Here is a 26526-nt window from a genome sequence, read left to right on the forward strand (position 1 = left end):
TTGATTTGAAAAATACTGAAAGTGTTAGTTAGGTTATTCTGTGATTCTCATAATGATGATTACAACACATCTAATACAATTATATTTTTTAGTTTCAGTACAAAACGGTTCCATTCATCAAAAAGATGCTGTAAATGATGATGATTTTGAGCCATACTTAAGTAGCCAGACAAATCAGGTAAGTCTGACAGTTCATATTTAGGGAATTAAACTTATATTAGTATAAATTGATTTTTCAAATAGATGATTAGTTGAATGAGACTAACAATAACATGAATTAATGTAGTGTACCTTAATAACTATTGCAGGTTTATGACACAGAAGAGTTCTTTAAAAATTATAGACAGCTGAAACTAGATAATGAAATATAAAGATTTGAACATGGAACATTAATAGTATATGTTGTAGTGTGGTTTTTTTGGAATGTTGAAAGAATTTAATCTTTTAATGTCACTGTCATATCTTTGTAGCCAAAGCAAATCACAAGGTTTAATTAGCTAGAAATTTGTGGGAAAAGACTACTATGTGCCTGAAATTTTTGGTTAAATGTAGTGTTTTCTTCTTTAGGAGGCATTCCTATTTGAATTTTACCGATAGGTAAAGTTTTAATTTAACTTGGTAATGGAGGGAATAAGTAAATATAAATAAATAAAATAATTAAGACTTTATAAACACTTCTATATTGTAGGCATGGAGAATTTCAACAAATCAAATAATTGTTGGTTTTTGAAATTCTTGTGTGTTTGAATTATTCACAAATGTGAATTTATATATAGGAATAATTTATTGTTTTTAAAATATATTTTATTGATTTTTTACAGAGAGGAAGGGAGAGAGATAGTTAGAAACATTGATGAGAGAGAAACATAGATCAGCTGCCTCCTGCACACTCCCCACTGGGGATGTGCCTGCAACCAAGATACATGCCCTTGACTGGAATCGAACCTGGGACCTTTCAGTCCACAGGCCGATGCTCTATCCACTGAGCCAAACTGGTTAGGGATATATATATATATATATATATATATATATATATATATATATATATGGGAATAATTTAGATGTAAACATTAAAGATCTAGTATTCTTTGGTCTCTATACCATCTCTGTCTGCATCCACTTGTTAATAAAAATATTGCTACTAGAAATAAATTTAAAATTTTTTCATTAATCATTTTCTTTAGGGAGAACATTCTGGAATGAAGTTGCTTTTGTTTTTGCTTAAAAAGAAAGATATTGAAAAAATGTACCTTGAAATCTTAACCTCTAGTTTTTTAAAACTGAAAGAACAAGGAACCAAATGTTATTACACAATGTTATAGTTTTAAAGCAAATTGAACAAAAAGTAGTTCCCATTTTGTGGGGTGTGGAATTATTTTTAAGACTGTGGAGAGCCGTGGTTATGTTTAACCTCTTAATAGTTTAACCACTCTCTTCTGTCTGTTGATCTGCAGTCCTAGCATATGTTGGGAGAGAATAAATAAATGAGAAAAAAGAAAAATGGGTGATAAAATCTATGGAAGTTTGGCTACTCTTATGAATGTAAAATTTCATATTTATGTAATTACTTTATAATCTATAAATTTACTTTCCACCTAAATTATGAAAGATGGGAAGATTATTTGTTGTACAATTGTAGTGCAAGTTTTAAAAGAAACACAGTATTCTATTTGGGGCCATACAGTGGCCTCAGTTAATATCCCTTATGGCAGTGTTTTCCAACCTTTTCGAGAAATAATGAGGTGTACTAGATATTACCCCCACAATGTCTTTATGATCAGATAAGTTTGAGAAGTTTATTTGGTCAAAATAATTGAACTGTGGGTTTTTTGCTGCTTGATTTTATGTTTGATTAAAATGTAAAATGAATTTCTAATATAAGGATATATTATGCAGATCTACTGTCTTCATTGTTCAAAGTCTGTTTTCAAGAAATTTTAATGGATTTTAAATGTTTGAAAATTGCTTCCATAAGAATTCTCGCTTTACTTGGTAACAGATATTTTATAATTCATTTGTCACAGGGGCTTAGAAGATTGGTTATTTGGCATTCCACAGAGGTGCTTCAGGTCTGCCTAGGGGAGACTGGGGGAGGGTATCCTTGAGCCCACCCTTGTGGCAACCAGAGCTCTGCTTTGCTTTTTATCTGTTCTTTTATATTGGAATTTTGCATAAAATTTCACTTGTAAAAAATTTTAAAGTGTTGGAAAATTAATTTTTAAGACTAAATGCATTTATCTTAATCCAATTTTTAAATTGTATCATAAAAGCTTTCTTGTTAATATTGGCAAAAATCTATAAAAGTCTTGTTTTAATGTGATGTTTAAATGGAAGATCTTATGCTATATAGTAATAAAATCATTTTAATTCATGATACTTGAATCAATATAGTCATGTGCTATTTCAAGAGAGGTTTTAAAGATTAATACCAGTAAGTCTGTACGTTACTTCCCTCTTCTTGTCAGTATTAGTGAATAGGTTTTCAGCAGTTATCTTTCTGTAATACTTAATAATTATGTGTAGTCAAGGTACATAATTATTTCTTTTAATATATTTTATTGATTTTAGAGGGAGAGACAGAGACAGAGACAGAGACAGAGACAGAGAGAGAGAGAGAGAGAGAGAGAGAGAGAGAGAGAGAAATGGAGAGGGAGATATAAATATTGTGAGCGAAAACATCAAGCTGCCTCCTGCACCTCCCCTACTGGGGATAGAGCCCAAAACCCAGGCATGTGCCCTGATCTGGAATCAATCCAGTGACCTTTGGTTCCTGGGATGATATGCTCAAACAACAGAGCCACACTGTCCAAGGCCATATTTACCTTTTAAAGATAATTATTGAATATTGAATGCTGGGTCTATTGAAGAGAAAAATGGAAAATTATCTGAAGTCTGAAATAAGTTGTAAAAATTAGAATTACTTAACTGAAATTTTAAAAACTTAAAAAAAATTGACCATTTAGAACAGATTAGTTACTGGATTTATTGGTGAAATATGTCAGGAAATTATTTGCAGATTTAAAGTTCTGCAAGTATTTGTAGGTCCTTGTACTGACCTACCTGAAATAATTATTTTTTAATTATCAATTATAAATATGCAATATGACTTTAAAATTAAATCCCATCATTTCATTTTAATATTTTAAATAAGAAAAATGAATCATTTGTCTGGAAAGGTGTTTAATATTTTTGGTTAATTTAAGTTGTTTTATATACTTATATCTAATTCACATCAAACCCAGGGGTACTTTTCCAGGCTATTGATCTTCTGTGGCAGCGCATTTCTTCCATTTTCTAGTATTCACTTTGCATAGGGAATAATTTTTATATTAATTTACAAGTGAATGAATGTCCTTCTGTTATATAGATATATATTAGGTATAGTCAAATTGGAGGTTTCTGTTTGGCAAGGAAGGTAGGGTTTTACAAAATTCAGGTTTTAACCAGTAGGGTGGGAGACAAGACCAACTGAAGCTTTATGAAATGTGTATTTTCGTTGCTTTTGTTAATTCTGTTTTGTGTTTATTGTCTTATTTTTTAATGATTTAAAAAATTTTATGCTTAAAAGTTTATTTTGCTTAATTATGAAGTGGATGTGCATGTAACATGTAAAATATTTTCTGTGTAGAGGGTTTTTTTTTGTTTCTTAAAATATCACTATACTTAAGTAAAAATGAAGATCAGCCAAAAACAGTTTTCTATAATTCCTCAGAATAATTGAACAATTATGTTGGTCAGAAAATTCATGTTTACTTGGTACTATTAAAGTTTCCATATACATTGGAAGAGTAAGTTGGAAAAATGAAGTTTGAATTTGTCTGTTTGTATATATGAGGAAATAAATTCCTAGTCATGTTTATCAGGAAAGAGATAGAGAACTAAGAATAATACTTTGAATTTTGTTACTCTGTCCCTGCCCTTAGTTAATGTTTTAATTATCTTTGCCTGTTTGAATGATTTCCTACTGGTAATTCTGTATTGCCACTCAGGAGTCTTAAGTTTGTGCCATTGACATATTAAAGAATTTACCTCAACTTCACAACACATCCCTCCTGCCTCATCTTTGGTCAGCTTTCTCCATTTAACTTACTCAGGGAAATAGGGCTTATTATTTTTAGAATATATAAGTATTTTTCTTCATAATCTTAATGCAGTGTTTTTCAACCTTTTTTGGGCAAAGGCACACTTGTTTCATGAAAAAAATCACGAGGCACACCACCATTAGAAAATGTTAAAAAATTTAACTCTGTGCCTATATTGACTATATATAAAGTAATTCTCTTGAATAGGAATCAAACACAAAGAAAGTATTTTATAATTACTTTATTATGAAATATTAAGTAAACAAAATAGTGAAAAATTATAAAATTCTTGTCTTGTCTGCACCTACGGCACACCAGGCAACATCTAATGTGCCGCGGAACAGCGGTTGAAAAACGCTGTCTTAATGTGTACAATTTGCACACACCCAGAATCCTGACTATTGCTTCTGAAGTCTTTTCTGATTCCCCCCGTTATTTGCACCTTTCATTCTCTTTGTCCTAGAGTGTTTGTTTTGCTTTGTTTGTACTTCCATTATAGTACTTATCAAATTGTAGGATAAATATGTCTTCCCCCTAAACCTGGAAGTTCTTTAGGTCAGAAACCACATTTTTCATCTTATCTCCAGTAACTGGCACTTTAATCTGTGACATAGTAGGCATTCATTAAATACTTAATGAATGTGAATTATGTTATCTTCTGGAATATAAGAAATGAAATATTATGGTTGAAATGTCAAGTTAATTGAGTGACAGTACATTTTCTTACGACATTTTTATTAATGTGTATAAATTATCCTTTTTTAAAAGTACAATATTATTTTTAAAATATTTGAGGAAAATACAGGTAAACATTAAAAGTAGACTAAGCTTCATTTTTGTTAATTCAGATGTGAGTTCAGGAGATTAAAGTACCTCAGGTTCTTAAGGGAAAGCAGTTTTGTTTTTCTCTGTGCATATGTGCTGACATTGGAGGATAATGCCTTAAGTCTTTTTTACTGAACTTCTGAAACATTGTACAGTGTTCTCCCATGGAAATTTGGGTGTTTATGAAGCAAAAATGGATATTAAATTACTTTAACTAAAACAAAACACACACACAAAATAAAAGACTCTGTTAAAATTGAGTTGTATTAAAATGTCTTCAGGTCAGAACAGTGATCATAAACTTTTTCTTACTGTTCAAATGTTCTTTGAGATAATAGTAAAACAATTGGCCTGCGGGCTAAGGGATAATAATTATAAATGATTTCAAAATCCTAACAAAGAATTTTTAATCTTCTATATTTTAGTTTTCAAATTAAAAAAGGTAAAGGCTTAATCTATATTTTAATACAGCACTTTATAATTAAAATTTTTTAAAAATCTTTACAATTGATTAGAGCAGCAGGTATTATTCCCATTTTACCAGTGAAGTAACAAGTTTAGAGAAATGAATGATCAGTGAGATCACTGACATGGAAAATGGAACTGTACAGAATTGACCCCTATCCTTGCATACTATATCACATCTTGACTATACCTTCTTTTTATTTTTGTTTTTTTAAAAATTCCTACCCACGAATATGTTTTTATTGATGAGATAGATGAGAGAGAGAGAGAGAGAGAGAGAGAGAGAGAGAGAGAGAGAGAGAGAGAGGAGAAAGAAACATAGAAACATCAAAGTGAGAGAGAAACATCAATCAGTTGTCTCCCAAGCACACCCAACCAGGGATTGAAACCGCAACCCTGGGCATGTGCCTTGACTGGGAATCGAATCCACAACCTTTTGCTATAATGGACGATGCTCCAACCAACTTAGCCACCTGGCCTAAGGACTAGGACTTTATACTCTTAAGAACTGGACTAGCTTTGAAACTATACACATGTGCTTGATGGTTAAGTTACATTTTAAAGAGGCAGATTGAGTTGTATTAATAAATATAACTATTGAGTATTTACTGTGTTGTAGGCACTGTATCTTTATTTCCTTTGAATAGAGGAGGAAAAAAAATCAGAATTGTATTTTGGCTACTTTCACTTAGCTGAAAAGTGCCTAGGCTGAGATTAGAATTTGGATGCCTTATGGTTTCACTTCAACCTTATATTAAACTAGAGGCCCAATGCATGGATTTATGCACTGGAGAGGTCCCTCGGTGTGGACTTCAGGAATCAGGCCATGGCAGGCAGCCTGGAAGGAGCCCAAGCCTGGGCCAGGTGCTGGGCCACCACTTGGTTAGGTCACCAGCCATGAACCTGATGTCAGAGGTCCATTGGTCAGCTGAGTGGTGCTGCCTCTGTGGGAGTCCCCTGACCACCAAGGGGAAGCCCCTCCGTGGAGCATCTCCCCCCTGGTGGTCAGTGTTCGTCATAGTTGATCGGTCCACAACGCTCACTTAAGCTTTTATATAGATAGATGACTTCTCAGTGTTTCTAAGTTCATGCTGTGGGTAAAGGATTTATGCATCTGTTATCAATTATCCATTGGTAATTATATCACTTTTTATATGTACATATTATTTTCCCCTTTCAACTTGTTTTTTAAATATAAGGGAAATCTCAAAAGTTTTACATCACTTTATTTAAAGGTGATAGATTTTAAAGGATGTGGTAGCTCAGGCCAGTGTGGCTCAGTTAGTTGAGTGTTGTCCCGTGCATCAAAAGATCCCTAGTCAGAGCATATGCCCAGGGTTGTGGACTTGATTCCCAGTGGAGGGCCTGCAGGAGCAGATGATTGATGTTTCTCTCTCCAGTTGATGTTTCTCTCCTTTTATCTTAACCTCTCTCTAAAATCAATAAAAACATTAAAAAAAAAAAATAGTAAAATTTCACTACTATTGGTCATTTTCTGAAATATGAATAAACTATTTTAAAGCTATTAGTTTACATAAACTAAAATTGATTATGTATCAATCATGTTTTAAGTAAAATGTGAAGAAAAAAAAAAGTAAGTGTTGAGTTATTTTCCATTATCAGTAGAAAATTTGTTTTCTCCACTACCAAGGTACATTCCTCTAATTCAGGCGTCTTCAAACTACGGCCCGCGGGCCACATGCGGCCCGCAGAGGAGTCTGATCCGGCCCGCCAGGTTTTTTGGGCAGGGAGCACAGCCGAGGTGTTACAGTAGGAATTAGTAGTTCATATAGTCCGGCCCTCCAGCTCTCTGAGGGACCGTGATCTGGCCCCCACTTTAAAAAGTTTGAAGACGCCTGCCTTAGCTAGCAATTAAAAGTTAATTTTAAATTTAGCAAAATATTAAAAAATATTTCCAATTATTATCAAAGCACTAGTTATTCAAAATGTGTTGGCCATGTTTTTTCCCCCCAGACTTTAGTTTCCTACAATTTTGTTTCTACTAGATCCAAACAAAAGCCTTGCCTTTTGAAAGGAGATTAAGTTACTTTCATTAGAACTAGGAAAAAACATCTCATTCAACTAAAACTACTGAGAGAACTGGAAAATAAATGGTAGCATTTGATAAACTGGAGAAAGGCCATTTATCCAATATTAGAGGCCCAGTGCACAAAGCCCCCTCAGGGGGGATTGTCCTTGAGTCTGGCCTTCACCTTCTTGCAGTCCAGAATCCTTGGGGGATGTCCAGCTGCTGGCTTAGGACATCTCACAGTTCAGGACCCCTTGCTTCTTACAGCCCACTGGCAGTGGAGGCAGGAGAGGCTCCCGCCACCGCCTCTGGGCTCGCCAGCCATGAGCCCAGCTTTGGGCTGACAGGTGCTCCCCCTGTGGGAGTGCACTGACCACCAAGGGTAGCACCTGCATTGAGTCTCTGCCCCCTGGTGGTCAGTGTGCGTCATAGTAACCGGTAGTTCCACATTTGGCCGATTTGCATATTACAGTTTTATTATATAGTATTCTCAACAACTGTAAGTGATAGTAATAGCCCTGCAGATAGCTTTCTCTGCTTATTTAGCCTGAGCTGTTTATTTGATAGGCAGGTGTGAATAATGGGAGACATTTTAAAATAATTTAAACTTGTTATTTTGGCCAAATTGCTAATTTAGGGAGAAGGAAAAAAATCATGATTTTAAAAATAATTGACAAGATATCTAATCAGAGCCTTCAAAGGGTTTGGGTCTGTTCCAGCCCCAGAGGTAACAATTGGCAAACATTTGTTCCACCATTACTTTAGTAATAGAGGTTGGAGACTTGCTTTTTTTTTTCTTTAGGAATCTGTACACGTTACAGAATCAGTTAAAACTGAATTGACAAAAAACTTTGGCCCAGGGACCAAATACAGTCCATGCTGCTTTGAGAAAGCCCTTGAGTTAGCAGCCTTTGTCAAAAGTTGAATATGTGGCATCAACTAGAGACTATTTGTCTTGCAAAGCTTAAAATACATATTTGTTCTTTGACCTTTCGTTGGCTGACCCCTGAGTTACACTTTAGGTATAGATAAATTAGGAACTTGATACGTAACTGTTGTGCAAAATTCAGCGTTTCTGAAGGTGAAATAAGAATATTCAAAATAAGTTATAAGTATAATTTTGCCAACACTTTAGTATGAAAAGTGAATTTAAAAACTTTCTACCTGGTCTGCTTTTCCATTCCTACATCCAGATAAGAATTTACTGAATATTGGTTTCAGTGCCTACATTCTAAATTAAAACTTTGAAACTGATTACCTCCATATTTAGCCCATCTCTCCTACTCTTCCCTCATGGGGAATTTATTCACTCCCCTATGTTATGTGTCTTTAGCTGTAGGTTTTCTTTTACAATGAGTATCTTATATCACAGTTTAGGCATTTAATAAGCATTTGGTTAAAATTAATCCTATCTAATAAAGAGGGAAAATGCTAATTGACCACCACACCCTCACAAAGATGGTGCCCACAGCCAGTAAGGAGGGAATATGCTAATTGCTGTCACGCCCTCAAAGATGGCGATGCCTACAGCCACAAGATGGTGGTGCCCAGTACCCTCAGCTCCTCCTCCCGGGTGGCAGGCACTTGGCATGGTGGGGCCTGCCCCCAGGCAATTCCAGCAGCTCCAAGTGCCTGCCTCCAGACTCCCCCAGTCTTCTCAGCCCCCCCCAACTGCCCAGGGCCAGCCTGAGGAACAGGCAAGCCTCGGATGGTGGCTGCCCAGCTGCCCAGGGATGCCCGAGGCTCAGGTAACTAGGGCTGGCAGTGGCAGCATCAGAGGTGTGATGGGGTTGTCACCTTCCCCTGATCTCCAGGTCGCCTCACGCCCCTAGGGCTCCCAAACTGAGAGGGAGCAGGTCATGCTGAGGGCCCCCCCCCTCACCCCCCCCCCCCCAGTGCATGAATTTTCATGCATTGGGCTTCTAGTAATAAATCTAGTAACATGGTTTTTAAAAATAGAATTTACTACCTTGGTTTTTGGCAAATCACTGAATAATTAGTTAATATTCAAGATAAAAGTTAATGTAATCGCAGTAATTCTGGGGGGAAATTGCAGGAACTCAATTTATAAATGAAAATTCTGATCAGGAAGGTGATGTTTATTGTGTAAAATTTGGAAAATCTAATACAAAGAAAAGAGGCACCTACCATTAAGAAACCATACAAAGGATTTGTTTGTTTTTTAATTTTAAATTAGGTGAGGCAAAACAAAAACAAATTTGGATCATGCTATAAGTATAATCTTTAATCTTTGCTTCTCAGAGTCTATTTCTCTAATTTTTTCATAATGAAATTTCAAAATTTAACTGCTGAACTAGATTCTGTAATTCAGATATGCCATAATTTCTCTATTATTGGCATAGTTTTCAGGTTTGTTTAATTCTTGATTATACCTGTTTGTATACTTCAGTTGCTTAAAATAAAGCTGGCTATAAATGATCAATTTGTGTGAGCAAATTTAGAAATCAGTCTTTTATAGAAAGTACAGTATTTTTAAATTGTGGGAGAGGACCAGATTCTTTAAACAAAAATAATTATCTCCCACCCCTAGCTCTGTAACAAAATACTTGCAACATTTTAAATTAAAAATACTCATCAGCAAATTTTTCTGTTGATAAAATTAGGTTTAAAACTTTAATTTTGCTTATCTAGAACAGGTGGATTTGTTTTTCATTTACCTAAATTTATTTAATTTTCATCTTTCAGATTTCTCCCCCTACACTTCAGAGGAACTTTCGCTCTTGATTATGATCTTTTGTTTTCCAGAGTAACAGCTATCCACCAATGTCAGATCCATATATGCCTAGTTACTATGCTCCATCCATTGGATTTCCATATTCTCTTGGGGAAGCAGCATGGTCCACGGCTGGAGACCAACCTATGCCATATCTGACAACCTATGGACAAATGAGTAATGGAGAACATCATTATATACCAGATGGTGTGTTTAGTCAACCTGGGGCATTAGGAAATACCCCTCCATTTCTTGGTCAGCATGGATTTAACTTTTTTCCTGGTAATGCTGATTTCTCCACATGGGGGACAAGTGGATCTCAGGGACAATCAACGCAAAGTTCTGCTTATAGTAGCAGTTATGGCTATCCACCTAGTTCTCTTGGGAGAGCTATTACTGATGGACAGGCTGGATTTGGCAATGATACTTTGAGTAAGGTGCCCGGCATCAGCAGTATTGAGCAAGGCATGACCGGACTGAAAATTGGTGGTGATCTGACAGCTGCAGTGACAAAAACTGTAGGTACAGCCTTGAGCAGCAGTGGTATGACTAGCATTGCAACCAATAGTGTGCCCCCAGTTAGCAGTGCAGCACCTAAACCAACCTCCTGGGCCGCCATTGCCAGAAAGCCTGCCAAACCTCAACCGAAACTTAAACCCAAGGGCAATGTAGGAATTGGGGGTTCCGCTGTGCCACCACCTCCTATAAAACACAATATGAATATTGGAACTTGGGATGAAAAGGGGTCCGTGGTAAAGGCGCCACCAACCCAACCAGTTCTGCCTCCTCAAACTATAATCCAACAGCCTCAGCCATTAATTCAACCACCACCATTGGTGCAAAGCCAACTGCCTCAACAGCAGCCTCAACCACCACAACCACAGCAGCAACAAGGACCTCAGCCACAGGCTCAGCCTCACCAAGTGCAGCCCCAACAGCAGCAGCTGCAGAACCGTTGGGTAGCTCCTCGGAATAGGGGAGGCGGCTTCAACCAGAACAATGGAGCTGGCGGTGAAAACTTTGGTTTAGGTGTTGTTCCTATCAATGCTTCACCTTCTAGTGTAGAAGTGCATCCAGTGCTGGAAAAGCTAAAGGCCATAAACAACTATAATCCCAAAGACTTTGACTGGAACCTGAAAAATGGACGTGTGTTTATAATTAAAAGCTATTCTGAGGATGACATTCACCGTTCCATTAAGTACTCTATCTGGTGTAGTACTGAACATGGTAATAAGCGTTTGGATGCAGCTTACCGTTCTCTGAATGGGAAAGGCCCACTCTATTTACTCTTCAGTGTGAATGGCAGTGGACATTTTTGTGGAGTGGCTGAAATGAAGTCTGTTGTGGACTATAATGCATATGCTGGTGTCTGGTCTCAGGATAAGTGGAAGGGCAAATTTGAAGTTAAGTGGATCTTTGTCAAAGATGTTCCCAATAACCAATTACGGCATATTCGCTTAGAAAATAATGACAACAAACCAGTTACCAATTCAAGGGACACTCAAGAGGTACCCCTAGAAAAAGCTAAGCAAGTGCTTAAAATAATTGCTACCTTCAAGCATACCACCTCAATCTTTGATGACTTTGCACATTATGAAAAGCGTCAAGAAGAGGAGGAAGCCATGCGTAGGGTAAGAGTACAGTAATTTTTGTGTGTAGGGTCTTTTTATTGGGGTACTATGCATGGTTGGGTATTTAATGCCTTTTAATATTACATTTTGAGTGTAAGAATTTTACTTTGAAGGAAAACAATCACTTAGTTTTAAGAAACAACATAACAGATCCTTGAAGACATGTGATGCCATATTTGAAACATTTCCTTTTTTCTTTCCAAGGGTAACCCTTACTCTGAATTTGCTTCTTACCTGTTCTTCATACTCATCAGGTGATAAAGGTCATTGAGTCGTGTTTATCAAAACTCAGTGAATTCTGCATTTATAATTAATCAGGCTTGAGAACTAGCAAGGGACTCTAAAACATTATTTTTACGGGAATAACGTCTGGAGTTTGAAACAAACAGTTTTTAAATAAATGTTTAAATATTATTTTGTATTTATGAGAAGTAAAATATTTTTCCCTAAAACTCCTGAAGCTTTTTTATAATTACGCAGTTAGAACACTTGTACAAAATGTAATAAGAATTTGACTTTAGGAAGGCAGCTAAGAGTTGGGAAGATATGGGGCTTTAGATGTAAGATTGCAGAATTTTATTTTTTCAGTTATTTACCTTTGTTGAGACACTAAGGAGGTTTCTCAAGAAGTTACCCACTGTTCATGTTGTATCATATTGGCCAGATTTGATCAGAGGGCACATAGCAAGATAGGCTGGGGAATGTTTTCTGTTTCAGACTACAAAAGAAAATTGGTGTGGGGGAGGGTGCTAATTTTAGGAGAAAATGGATGGATGGAGTAAGAAAATAACAGATTTTTCCATAGACAGTACATTTAAAGTTATTTTCAAGTGAATCAGGGATAAAGTTAGAAGCTTCTTCAATAAATTATGATGGTTGCTATGGAAAGCTTGCATGTAGAAATTAAGAATAAACAGGAACTAAAGTTGATTCCTATCTGTGTGTGAACATAAGCATCTTGTGGCTTCTTGATATTTGCAAAAGAGGGAACTATTTTAGTTAACATTTCTTATTGGTAAAGAATGTGAAATGATCCTAGAGCAGTAGTTCATATACATTTTAGAACACATAAATATCAATTAGGGTGCTTCTTGAAAATGCAGAGTCTTGAGACCACCTCAGGCAATCTGATATATTTGATAAGGGACCTGGTAATAGTACATTTTTAATCAAGCACCTCCATAATTTTACTGTTAGTGATTCCTGAACTGAATTGTTAGAAACTTTGCTTTGGAATAGCAAATAGACTATTTAATATTTAAGGGCCTGCTTAACCTTTTGTAACTGCCCTTACAAATAATGGACCAGGAGAAATGATTTGGGGTATGAAAGGTGATTATGCAAGTGAAGATTTTGTTTTAGAGTGTGCTGATGTTAAGATGCTTTTGAGAAATATAGACAGTGAAATCTCTTTGATTAAACAGTTAGATGTGGGAGTCACAGATTGGAACCTTCTTGTTCTTAAACAGATAATTCCACGGAAGTGGGATGAAATTTCTCCGGAGAAAGATGCAAGGCAAGGAAAATAGCTATCAACTGTTCTAATGCTAAGGAGAGGACACCCTTTTATGCTTTCCACAATTCTTCTCTACCTGGTCTGAAAATTTAATTCTAGGGTGTTTTTTAATGATTATATAACTATCTCAGGAATTATGACCGTTACATGCTGTTTTGTAATTACACATTCAACAGTCTTTTGAACTTTAAAATTTTACATTTAAATTGTTTTATTGTTTACAGCCAGTCTTTTTATGTCTAACTTACCTTTGGCATATTTACTTTGAATCTTATTTAGCTTATTTTATTATTTTTTTAGGAAGACTTGTTGATAATATTTTAATTAAGCCCTTCTAAATGCAAGAAAATGCCTTTCTTTGACCATAATAGGTGAACAATAGTTTACATGGATATAAATGAACAATAGTTTACATGGATATAAATTTTTGGGTTACTTTTTTTTCTTTTCTTTGTTTATAGTTTTATATTTCTATTACATATAAAATATGTCTGAGGCCAGGCTATATTTCCTTTCTTTGGAAACAACTATTTCTGAGTGCATAAAACATTTTTTTTCTTTCAATATGGACCTCTATGTAGAATGTGTCCAATATGGGTCTCTATAATAATTTTTCTTAATGCTTTGTCCAGAAGCCTAATTTTCTTTTTCTTTTTTCTAATAATGTCAAAGAATGTTGAATCTTTCAACATTCTTTCAGTGCCATTGGTTCTTACCATTTTTTTTTTTTCTGCACTTGGAGAATTTCTCAAATTTAAATTTACATGACATTGTTATGATATGCTCTGTTGATTTTGTGACTTTTGAGGTTCTGAATTCTTCAGTGACATGTTTGCTTATATTCACATCTAGCTCCCATTTACTTAATTTTGATTAATTGCTTACCTGAATATCTTGATACCTAGTCAATTTAATTCACAACGTATCTTTACTTCCTATAATGATTATTTTTAGGGACCCTTCCTCTTCTATATCCTTTTTAACTTGTTTATTAAATTTACATACAGTAAAATTGTAAATTCCCCTTTGCTGCTGCTTTCTAGTCAAGCACTGTCCTTTACATTAACCCTAATTTACTAATTTTGTCTCTAGGAAGTATTTTCCATAATGTCAGAAATTACAGTGTGTAATCTTTTAAGAATGGCTTCTTTCATTCAGCATGCTATCTTTGCAGTTTGTTGTTTTATCAGTTCTTTGTTCTTTTTAATTATTACTAAATACTATTTCATTATATGGATTTACCAGTTTATCCAGCTGTTCTTTCTTTGAAGGATATCTGGTTATTTCCAGTGTTTGAAGAATGTAAATAAAGCTTCTATAAATACTTGTATATAACCCTACCTGGTTTGGCTCAGTGGATAGAGCATTGGCCTGTGGACTGAAGGGTCCCGAGTTTGATTCTGTTCAAGGGCACATGCCTGGGTTGTGGGTTCAATCCCATAGGGGGTGTGAAGGAGGCAGCCAATCAATGACTATCATCATTGATGTTTCTATCTCTCCCTCTTCCTCTCTGAAATCAATAAAAATATATTTTAAAAATTAATAAATACTTGTATACATATCCTTTAAAAACATTTTTAAATCATACAGTAAAATGCACCTTTTTGGTATGGACAGTTCTAAAAATTTTAACACATTTGTAGATTTGTATAACCACCACAATAGGGATATAGAATAATTCCATTATCCCTCCAAAACTATCTTGTACTATTCCTTTGTATTTATAGTCCCCCAAATCTAACCTCTGGCAGCCATTGCCTGGATTCATTATAGTCATGTTAGTATCTTTTTTTGTGAGAAAATAGTTTGATTCTTTTTTGCTTTTTTCCCTGTCATCATTAAACAAGGAAGGGGATTGATCATCCAGGTCAGGTATTTGTCCCTTAATATTAGCATGGTTTTTGTTGTTATTGGTCTTGGTGTTTGTTTTGTACTTTAATGCTTGGTATTAGTTGCATATTTTCTTCCCATTGCAAATTTGGAAATGGGAAAGGCATGGTATATAAGTTGACTTTACCAATTAAGCAATTCATCAGTTTGTGAAGAGTAAGAAGGGAGAGCTAGTACAGTGGATATGCAGGTAAAATTTTTGAAACCACCATGTCAAGAAAGTTATTCCTGCATATTAACAGTTTAACACTTGGGGTATCCTGTGTCCTTACCCAGTTTTCTTCCTGGTGCTATTACCTCTTGTCCAGGCAGAATTTAGATTTTCAAGTGAAGATTTTCTCTTAGATGTACTTTTACTTGCACTTTGGCTCTCCAGCAAAACTGCTTTCAAAATATTATTGATATCCTAGTGATGAAGGAAGGATGTATATATATTCTTGGTCCTGCTTTGCTCTATCCAAAAAGACAAATTGGTGTTCTGGTAGGATTCTCTTTACTTGTTATGCTTTTTAAATTTTTAAATAAAAGTATTTGAAAGTCATTAAACTTCTCCTTTAACACGACCCCCTCTGTCTTCTATTTAGCTGAAGTTCCTCAAAGAGTTTGATAATGTGAAGATTACATTTTCCCAGGTCAGGTACATATCCTTCCGACCATCTGTAAAGAAGGGTTTCTTAAGACAAAAACAGCACTAATAAAATATTGATAAAACTTGACTATATTAAAATCTGCTCATGAAAAGATGCTTTAAGGAAAATAAAAAGACATTAGGAGCCAGATGAAATTTGAACATAACTGACCAAAGATTAGTATCAAGAATAAAGAACATTTATGAGTCAATTTTAGAAAAGATAATCTAGTAGAAAAATGGGCAAAAATATGGATGGGTAGTCATTTCATGGAAGGAAACAATAGTACAATAAGTACAGAAAAAGATAATCAACCCTAACTGGTTTGGCTCAGTGGATAGAGCGGAGGCCTGCGGACTGAAAGGTCTAGGGCATGTAACCTGGTTGCGGGGCACATTTCCAGTGGGAGGTGTACAGGAGGTGGCTGACCAATGTTTTCATCAATGTTTCTAGCTCTCTATTCCTCTCCCTTCCTGTCTGTAAAAAATCAAAATATATATATATTTTTAAAAAGATAATCAGTCTTAATAATTAGGAAAATGATAATAAGAAAGTATTTTATATAATTTATTTGGCAAGTTGAAGAAATTTAATAGTATTAAGAATTGGAAGACTGCAGATCAACAAAATCTCATAAAATTACAGATGGGAACCTTAAGTTGATAAAGCCATGTGGAGAAGCAATTTTATATTGTATTATAAAACTGAATATTCCATATACCTTATAGTTAGCAGTTTTCCTTCAGGATAGATACGTAAGAGAAACTTCTCACATACCCAGAAGTCATACAAGAATGTTCTTAGTGGAAACAAGTGATAACAGTAAAAACAAAACAAAAAGACCAGGGACTAATCCAAATGTCCATCAGCAGGAATATGGCCAAAACATATTGGTGCAATAGTAATATAATGGAATGATTGAAATATATATATATACACACACACACACACACACACTTGCAACAATATGAGAGAATCTCTTTTTTTCCTTCATCTTTTTATTTGGAAATAATTGGTTGTTTATTTGGAAATATAAGAATAGTATGTAGAACATTCAGGCCTGTGAACATTCTTTCCTGTTTGCTTTGTTGTTGTTTTTAACAATTTGAGAGTAAATTCTATATAGCGTGTTTCTTCAAAAATATATAGTGTATATTTCCTAAGAATAATATTCTCTTATATAACTGCAATATTATGTTAGTTGATACATAGTATCCTTTAAGCCTTTTTTTTTTTTTTTCCCCTTTAGTGAAAGATCCAGGCTAAGATAGGCAAAGGTCCTTTAGCCAAAAACAATTTTGAGGAAGAATAATTTTAGAAGGCTTATATTAATCTGACTTCAAATCTTTGCCTTCCCCAAATTCGTGATTTTTTTTCTTTGCTTTTCATAAAAGTTTAGTGCTTTAAAATTACACATTTATGTCTATAGTGACTGTAGCTTTCTCATATTTCTCTTCTTGCTGTGTTCATATTTTTCTTTAAATTCTTGAGTCTACTTGTGATAGACAAGGACTTCCAAAAGCTAATTCTATCTTGTCATTGCTGGGTCTTTTATATTGTCTTCTAAAAATGTTTATTCTGGTTATTTTGGCAATGGAATTCCCCAGCTTGCCTTGCCAGGAAAGCACCCTATGGAGGAGCTGACCAGACATCCTGTGTTGTTATATAAAACTTGCAAGTCAGTCTATTTTAGAATGAGGGGTATTGGTGAAACTTAAAACAGTAGGAGAATTCCATACCAGTTATTGTAGTGTTTGTATAGTTCTTCATTCTTAAGTTTGAACACAGAATTTTGTTATGTTTGATAAAAGAAGATATCAAGCTTGTTGAAAGAACAACCAGAACAAACTCATTAAAAGAAATATTTAATACAGGGAGCAAAAGGTAATTTAAAATATAAAACAAACTTTGATTTGTTGTTAGGGAGGATTTATGTGTAAAAAGAAAAGAACCAGAAAATGTTATTGGAAATAAGAAATGTGATTCTCATAATAAAAAAGCAGTGAGCAAGCAGATTAATAAAACGTTCATGTTTTAGATCCAGTTGATGATATGGAATTTCCAATCAAAGAAATTTCCAAATGTGGAGCAATAGAGGCGAAAACTATAAAGTATGAAAGATGTGGTAGCAAAGGGGGCTCACTATCTCTCAGGGTTTAAAAAGAGTACAGGAAAAAAACAATAGGAAGAATGATTAAAGAAAAGTTTCCATACTCAAAGATAAATGTTTTCAGAAGGATGGACTCATTAAATTATATCCTGACCAACAGGATAATTTAAAAGAAAAAATGGAAAAAAAGACAGGATAAAGATGTTTTAAAAGCTTTCCAAGCAAGAACAAATTACTAAAAAAGGAGATTAGCATGGGGATTTTCATCTACATCTCTGGATTCTCACATGTAAAACCTATTTTGGAGTAGAGAGGAATGGTGTATATTGTTTTTATGAGACTGACGCGCTATCTACTGCACTAACGAGGCACCTTGTATATTGTTTTTAAAGATGAGTATTGAATTCTGTCAGTGAAGGGGGGTGCAAAGTAAAGATTTCAGGTGTAAAAGAGCTTAGCCAAATGCTCTTCATGAGAAAATTATTTGAGCTATTTCAGCAGAGTGAAAAAGGAATTCAAGAAAAATAATAAGACCTGATAGTTGGTCATACCAGAACAATATCTTTCTCTCAAAAACAACTTTATAGGCATTTTGAATAAGACTGGTGTTCATTGTATATAATGTAATGTGTATGAGGGCTGTATGCATCTCTCTACTTTCTGTTAAATAGCACTATGGTCTTTGAAGCCCATCAAAAGAAATGAGCCCTTTCTTGGAAACCACTGACCTTGATGATGGGTGTGAAGGAAGTTAAAAAAAATCTAGCTAATGCTTATTCTCATTGGACCATAAGCTAGTTCCATGAGAGCAGAACTTGCTTTGTTCTCTCCTGAAGCCCTAGCACGTAATAGTTGGCACACAGTGTTTAATAAACATTTGGTAAATGAGTAAATGCTTTAAAAAATTTTTGTTTTGAAAGTTTGAATGTCATATAATTTTTCTTTTTATTGGTTTAATTACTGTACTTTATTTAGGAACTAAGTACTTGATCATTCAAGTTATGTAATGTTACCTACTGATTTTTCATTTGTAGAAATGGATAATAGTATATAAAAGATTTAGTTAGACAAAATATTATGAGATGGATCAAGAAGCAAAGGTTTGAGGAAGATGCACTTTCTCATCTTTCTGAAGGTAAAATAATTGAGAGGATATATCACGCAATTGTGCCTTAAGCGTGTTAAAGTTATAAGCACAATCATTAGAACTAAAAAACAGTGTGACTTCTAATGTAGAGGGGGGGGAGATGAGAAGATAGCATTCAACTTAAGATAAATTACCATATACAGTGGAAATTGATAGTCTTTGAATGCTAAATTGAGAAATTTATGTATTAGCACACTAAAAGTTAGTGGCAATTCATCAGAGGAACTTAAAATATAAAGGACTAGAGAGGAGGGTAGTGGGGCTTTATTTTTTTTCTTCAACTTCTAATGATAAATCTGGGTAATTGGAAAATAGAAGGAAAACAAAGAACTGATGTCCTTCGTATATTTGTACAGTAGAAATTCAAGTTATCTACATAGCATTAGAGTCTACTTTTGACTAATCATTTTATTGAAATTTTACTTTTTGTTGTACTGAAAGTGAGTTGTTTAAATACTACTCTATTCTTTGATTTTCATGAATCCTTATTAGTCAGAAAACAAAATCTGAGATGAGATTTTTAGCTCTTTATACCCATATAGAAATAATTAGTTTTTAATTGCCTGTAACTTTGAGATGAACTTTCAAACTATGGCATTTACTTATTCCATCAGAAAGAGAGGAAGCCCTGCAATTTATACAGAAACAAGAAAGGCATAATTATAATAAAATCCCAATTAAATAGTTTTAAATTTAGAATCCTTCTATGTATTTTAGTCATGTATGCTATTTTATATTATTGGATATTTCCAAAGAGTAAATTTTAGTATCTAATAAAAATTTTTTTTTCACATTTGTAATAACTTTGATTCTCCTCCCTTCTCTCCTCCTCGCTCCTCCCCCATATAATTTTTATTATTAAAAAACTGAACTCCTGTTCACGTAGGGAAGCCTAAAAGGCCATTAACTTGGTACAAACAAGCTTCCAAAGAACATGGCATCCATGAAAAGAGAAAGAAAAAAAGAACAAAAGGACAGTTGAAGTACTGAGGAAGAGATCACTAAGAAATTGTTTAAAAAATAATATGAAGTGATATGAAAAAAATAGCAAATAAAGTTTCAAAACAAATGATATGCATATATGTATGTCACAATATATATTTATATAATATATATGAGGCTCCTAGAACCATAAGAAATGCAAAAAATTCACTGTTAATAACTCATTCTCGGATTGCTCCCCTTAAAAATCAAATTTGTGCCCCTCATTGAGAACCACTGCTGTAGAGTCCAAAATCTGACTTTAAAATAGAATTTCATGAGGATTCCTTTGCTTTGGCTCTCAGTGCCTCTTTCACCATGTCCCAGTTTAATTATTTTCCCTGAGAATGCCAGCACATATCTAGTCACCCGTTATCTCCGTGTGTGTGTATGTTTTAATTGTTCCCTTATTCATTCAACAGATAAAATATGAAAGGTTACCAGTAAGCCACTATAGCCCAGTCTATTTTTTTTTTTTTAAGCCCGGCTGCCTGGGAAGGCGAATACAATTTCTGTTTTGTGATTTTCATTGTTGAGGACCTTTATGTCTCTTGCTGAATTTATTGATAAGTATTTTATATTTTTATTGTTATTGTAATTGCCTTTTCAGTTTTACTTCTTAGTTGTTTTATAGAAATGTCCAGTATCCTGTGATTTCACTCAATTCACCTGTTAGTTTTAGTAGTCCTTAAGATTAACATCCTTAAGATTTTCTGCCTAGCCGAAACCGATTTGGCTCAGTGGATAGAGCGTCGGTCTGCGGACTGAAAGGTCCTGGGTTCGATTCCGGTTAAGGGCATGTACGTTGGCTGCGGGCACATCCCCAGTGGGGGGTGTGCAGGAGGTGACTGGTCAATGTTTCTCTCTCATCGACGTTTCTGGCTCTCTATCTCTCTCCCTTCCTCTCCGTAAAAAAAAAAAAAAAAAAAAAGATTTTTCTGCCTAACAGTCATGTCAATTGTGAAGAGACCATTTTATTTCTTTTTGATCTTTGTGCTTTTTCTTTTTAAGATAGTGTTGCTTAAATATGAAATGAAGTGAAAACTAAAATAAGACTTCACATAAAAATAGTAACTTAGTGTGTTGGGTGACACTATTTTGTGGAAACTAAATCACAACTCAAAACGAATTAGTCCTACGTCTTAGAACTCCATTCTTACTCTCATTTGGACCATTTTGGACCCTGACTGTTCACCATTTTTTACCATTTGAACTTTTTCCAACTCTCATTTTGTGGTACATTTTGAGGTATTTGATCTTTGGTTGATACAATATATTAGACTGACTCTATTTTCTCAAACCTGAAATACTACTTTATTTTATAAATGCACACTTGGGCACTAGAGTCTTTTAAAGTAGTTCTTTATTATAGTGTGCTCATGCAGATCAAGAATATGACAGTCTCAATTAAATGGAAGCATAAGTTTCAAGTTTGAAGAGTTGATTTCCAAAAACAGAACCTCCAAAGTATATTTGATTGTCCTTTCCTCTAATGAATTTTTCTTTTAATTTTACAGTGCAGAATTGGTCTGTTTTCTTTACATTTTTTGTCATTTGCTCTCTTAATGCTAAAGGACCCATCATGTTGTTGGGACAGTGCATGTCAAACTGTCTCAGTTTCATAGCACTTTAATGGCTCTGGACAAATGTACAGGCTTTTGAACAGCTGGGAGTTTTATCCATCTGTTACTGTCCTTGTTCTACTCTGTAGCATGAATTTTTCCAGTCCTGTATATAGATTTCGTTTCTGGTAAGGCATCCTGAAGAATTGAATTTATTATATATTTTAAGTCCAATCATTTGTTCATTATAAATTGTCTTTTCATGAAATATGCACACCTTTTTCTTTTTAACTTTAATATGATAAATGTGGGGGTTGTGTTTTTCTATCTTTTTATTAATGGTTTTGAAAAACTTTATTATTTTGTTGCAAAAATAATGTAGTGAGTTTTTGTATGTTCTTTATTTAGTTTTAGATTATATTACATAGTCAATGATACATTTATCCAAACTAAGAAATTAACGTTGGTAAACTACAGATTTAATTTTTAAAAATGTTTAAATTATAGTTGACACATTTGTATAACTATGAAAATGTTCAAGATTTGTTCGAACTGCAAGCTCTTGAGTTTGTTCACCTCCTGAGTTTGGGGACTCAGTAGAGTTTCCACGAGCCATCCAGGTAATTCTGGTGTTGCTGAAGTTCGAGAATCTCTGAGTTGCACATTAAAACAAGATGGTACATTCTCTCTGATACATTCAATTAAAAGAAGTTTTATAGGTAAATATATTTGGTTTATAAACATGAAAGCATCACGTAGTTTAACTTTTGTTCAAGGGAATTCTGCTTTATTAGAATAAACTAATAATTATGTTTCTTGATGTGGAAAGTTATACTAAACGTGAGAATATGATATGGAGAAAGTTTGTGATTCAAAGTATCTTTATTAACTGACAATTTAATGGGACTCTTTTCCTTTTCTACTAATCCTACCTTTTCAAATAGTTTTGAAATTGCTACAGACTCCTTTTACTTTAATCTATTTGGTAACTCATTATCAACAACTCCTTGAAAGGGCTAGGAAGATATTATTGTAATGTCTTCACCTTAACCAAAATGCTGTGGGAAAATAGGGATGTGGAGGGGGCCTGGAATAAGTGTTAGTAGTTTTTGCTTAGAAATGTTTTGTGATCATCATCCCACTATGGTTTGTAGAGGTAATAGTAATCAGTTTTTACTAATTACCTGAATTAGTATTTGAAGAACTTTTTATTAATGTGGTTTACATTATATTAATTTAAATCTTATATAAATGATGGCATTTTGTTAACATTTTTGTGTTTTTTTTATTTTTCAGGAGAGAAATAGAAACAAACAATAACCATATGAAGATGTCCTCTTAGAATTACAACACTAATGATGTAGACTCTGGAAATGCCTAATAAGTCAAAGAAGACATTATTAAAGCTTTTTTTTTTTCTTCTGCATAAGGTGACATCTTTGAACTCTTTAACACAGAATTGACTCTTGGAATGGTTTTCATCAGCGCATCTGCCCTTATATTCTCACCAAACACACTTGAGAACTGTAACTTCGTCAAGCACTTTCTGTCCTGAAGCTTTTACCAGTATCTGCTGTCTTTTGTAGTTATGCATCCTAGCTAAGGCACAGAAGACTGAATGAATGCAAGGATTCATTAACTCTTTGACTTTGTTAAATACTAACAGTTAACCATTAGAAGTGGTTCAATGATGTAAGAGTCACATTGCTTCAACATTTCTTTGTTGTAGTTTTTAAATTGTCGATTTTTAGCTATTTGACAGATTAAAAGCAAAATAATCATGCCATATTTAGTCCTGGAGTTCAAGTCTAAATGTTTATGTGAAGAATTATTGTAGTAAACTTTTAATATGGCAAAGCAATCTTAAGCTCTATTTTAGCCAAATGAAACATAATCTGAGATTATATTAGAACATTTTCCTTGTCTTTAAATTGTTTGGTGTAACAGAATATTGATATGCAGCTTGGTGGATTTCACCAGTTAATGCACATTCTTCTCTCCTCCTTCCCCCAATAATATGTAAACTGAAAAATGTGCATTTGTCTGAGGAATTATTTTGTTTGCTACCACTTAATCTCAAAATTTTGAGTAAATGTACCTCAGTCTAATCAGACTTTTTATGACCTTTATAACTACATTTAAAATCCTTAATTCTTATTTCTGGGTGTTTGCAAGCCTGATTGCTATCATGAAGTAAACATTTATTACTCTAGATATTCACTAGCTAAATAAACATAGTTCTTGTTTAGCAAGCATATACTGTTCAACTCTTTTCTCCAGCTTTTGCAGTGTCCTGGCATCCTTAAAATACTTTGAAAATATGGCCTTGATCCATGGATTAAATCAGTATCTAAGTGAATGTGTTGATGTTTTATTGATCAGATCTATATAAATGGGAATACAGCATATATCTGGGTATTCTTATAGTTATCTTTTTAACATCTTATTTTTTTCATTAATTACATATCAACATTAATTTTTGTCTTGAAGCAAATTGATTTTGTATAATTAAATGTGTCATCTGTATTAATTGATCTGATGGCATATGGTTATGAAGATAATGTACTGCCCCTTATGTTACTGTTCCAAAAGGAGAAAGCTATGTAGAAAGATATAAGGGTGAAAATAGCAATACAGTAGATTTGAATACCTTGGTGTTTTGCATTACTCCATTTATGTTTACATCATGTTTAGAAACCTTTTTATTTACATTTACACATTTGATCACTTCAGTTCAAAAATTTAGTGACATATTTCTTTGATGTTTTCATTTATATAATTTTTTGTACGTTTTCTTAAAATGTGCAAATGCTGTATTCAAATGAAATAAAATACAGTATTTGTAGATAATCGTAGCTATTTCACAGGTCTTTGGTAGTCCCATTGTAGTTATATCAGTGTTTACTGAAGGGAACATTAAAATATTAATGGTATATTAGAAAATAAAGACTTTCTTAAAGGAAAGTTGCACCTATTTTACCTTTTTAAGAGTAAGCCATGAAATCTTATCTTGTGACATGTCTCTTTATTTATAATAAAAATTGGCATTTGGGTATAGTAACCACAGCAATGTTCTACATCCCTAAGATTATTTAGGTAGGACATGTCAAAGATGACTGTTGTCTCTCTGGAGGTCCTATTAGAGAAAACTGTAAAGAGGGACCTCATAGAAAGGATCTGAGTCCTCACTCTGAGGTTCACCTTTTCTGGTGCTTTATTAGCAACTCTGAATATTTTTATAAAACTAGTTACATTATAAATGGATTGAAAGTTGTTTGATTTACATTTGGTTTTTATGTAAGAAGTGTCACAGAAACACGCAGCAAGTGGGCTGATTGCAACAGCAGATGCAGAAACGTCTAATGTAATCGAATGGTCTGCTCATCGTGAGGTGTACATCCCAGTGCCTTTAACCTGGATTTCTAATATCAAGTGAAATGGGTGCAGCATTCCTTTGGAAATAAAAACTATCTTTTTAATCAGTACTTATTTTTCCATTTACGATTTCTTCAGAGCACCTACTTTCTCTTCCTCCTTGGTCTATCAATATATTGCAAAATGTTTTCTCTCTAAATGAAATGATCACAGGTTGTCTAAATAGCACAACTAACTGAATGTTTAACTGTAGCGACCAAAAAGGAGAGAACCTGGGCTCTATAGCAGGAAACACATAATCAAATGTTTGAATAATCACAAATTAAGACATGATTGGGGCCCGGGAAATTTCTTGCTTAATATTTTCCCAAGATTTGGTTTGAATGTTTCTTATTAAAGTTACCTTATGTGGGTATTTTGGAAGGTATAATAGTTTGTATATTTAACAGTAAGGGAGAAAATGTAACCAAAATTAGTATTCTGTCTCTATACTTGCTGGTACTTGAAGATTCCTTTCAAAAGAAACCCCAGCTTTTTCCTAATTTCAGTATTTAATTCCTCATTTTAACTTGTGATCTTTCTAATTCAAAAGCTGTGTTCTTTTTGAATACCATGCATGGAGGTTAAGCTGATAAATGGTTTGCAATAAAAAAGAATCAGCTTAAATCATTTAATCATTTCAAGTGCTTTCTGCATCCTATAAAAATAAGTTTGAGAAATTTAAAGAGAATTGTGTTTTCATTAAGTTTTGCATATCTTTTGTTATGCCATGTAAATTCCCTTTTTCGTATGATTACAGAAAGGTATGATAAAATGATTATTAGTTTATTTACATTCACTTGTAGCAATTACATGAGAATTTGAATTTTGTCGTGTTTGGGTTTGTTCATTCCCGTGAATGATGGTACAGTTAGGTGAGCTTTTCTGTTATGGTACCCAAACTCACCATTTGGTCCTCTTTAATCTTTGAGGGTTTCAATAAAAATATTCACTCATATCTGTGTTCTTTCCTTTTATCTTCATAGATATGTACTTGCTGGAAAACACAACATTGCTGTAGACACTGTTCTGGGTTTCCTGATCAACAGATCTTTCAAAACACAGAGATTATAGCATTCATTTTAGCTGGGCACTTAAGTGGGAGAATTAAAGAAAGGGAGGTTAACAGTTTATCCTAACCATTGCCCATTTAAATGATTTTATCGAATACCATGACTAAACTTAGAGGAAAAGAGAAAGAGACCTGTTTTATTTTCATGTAATAGGAAGTGGTGTCACCAAGTGTCTAAGAACCTTGATCCCCATTCTTGGTACCAAGGAATGCTTTTCTAATGATCTGTACATTATCCTTTGGATAGATAGAGCTTATGTCAGTAGGATTATGGTGACTCTGGATGATACATTTGTCATTTTATGGTTACCTAAGGTACTTGTTCTGATGGGGGAAAACCAGAGTTTAGGTTTGTGGTGTCAATACCTGCTGAATGCGTACAACACTATTGGCCTGTGACCAAGGCAGAGTTTCCTGACACCACCCCAAGTATCCCACA

General features: G+C 34.1%; 1 protein-coding gene across 11 annotated transcripts in view; it reads left to right on the forward strand.

Annotated features, from left to right (window-relative positions):
* The window catches only part of YTHDF3 (YTH N6-methyladenosine RNA binding protein 3), a 33328-nt gene extending 7358 nt beyond the window's left edge, over nt 1-25970 (forward strand). For 5 of the 11 annotated variants that reach the window (XR_004987753.2, XR_004987755.2, XR_004987757.2 and 2 more), the window contains 5 exons: nt 93-178; nt 2025-2069; nt 10168-11766; nt 15259-15362; nt 22898-25970. Coding sequence is in view for 3 of the 11 variants with exons in the window: in XM_036437011.2 (XP_036292904.2) it covers nt 93-178; nt 2025-2069; nt 10168-11766; nt 22898-22921 (1754 nt within the window). In the remaining 8 variants the exon portion in view is untranslated. The remainder of the gene's footprint in view (nt 1-92; nt 179-2024; nt 2070-10167; nt 11767-15258; nt 15363-22897) is intronic. The other 6 variants (XR_004987754.2, XR_004987758.2, XR_004987760.2 and 3 more) reach the window with 3 other exon arrangements.
* The last annotated feature ends 556 nt before the right edge of the window (nt 25971-26526 follow it).

The sequence above is a fragment of the Pipistrellus kuhlii genome, unplaced genomic scaffold, assembly GCF_014108245.1.
Source record: "Pipistrellus kuhlii isolate mPipKuh1 unplaced genomic scaffold, mPipKuh1.p scaffold_m20_p_14, whole genome shotgun sequence".
NCBI classification, from domain to species: domain Eukaryota; kingdom Metazoa; phylum Chordata; class Mammalia; order Chiroptera; family Vespertilionidae; genus Pipistrellus; species Pipistrellus kuhlii.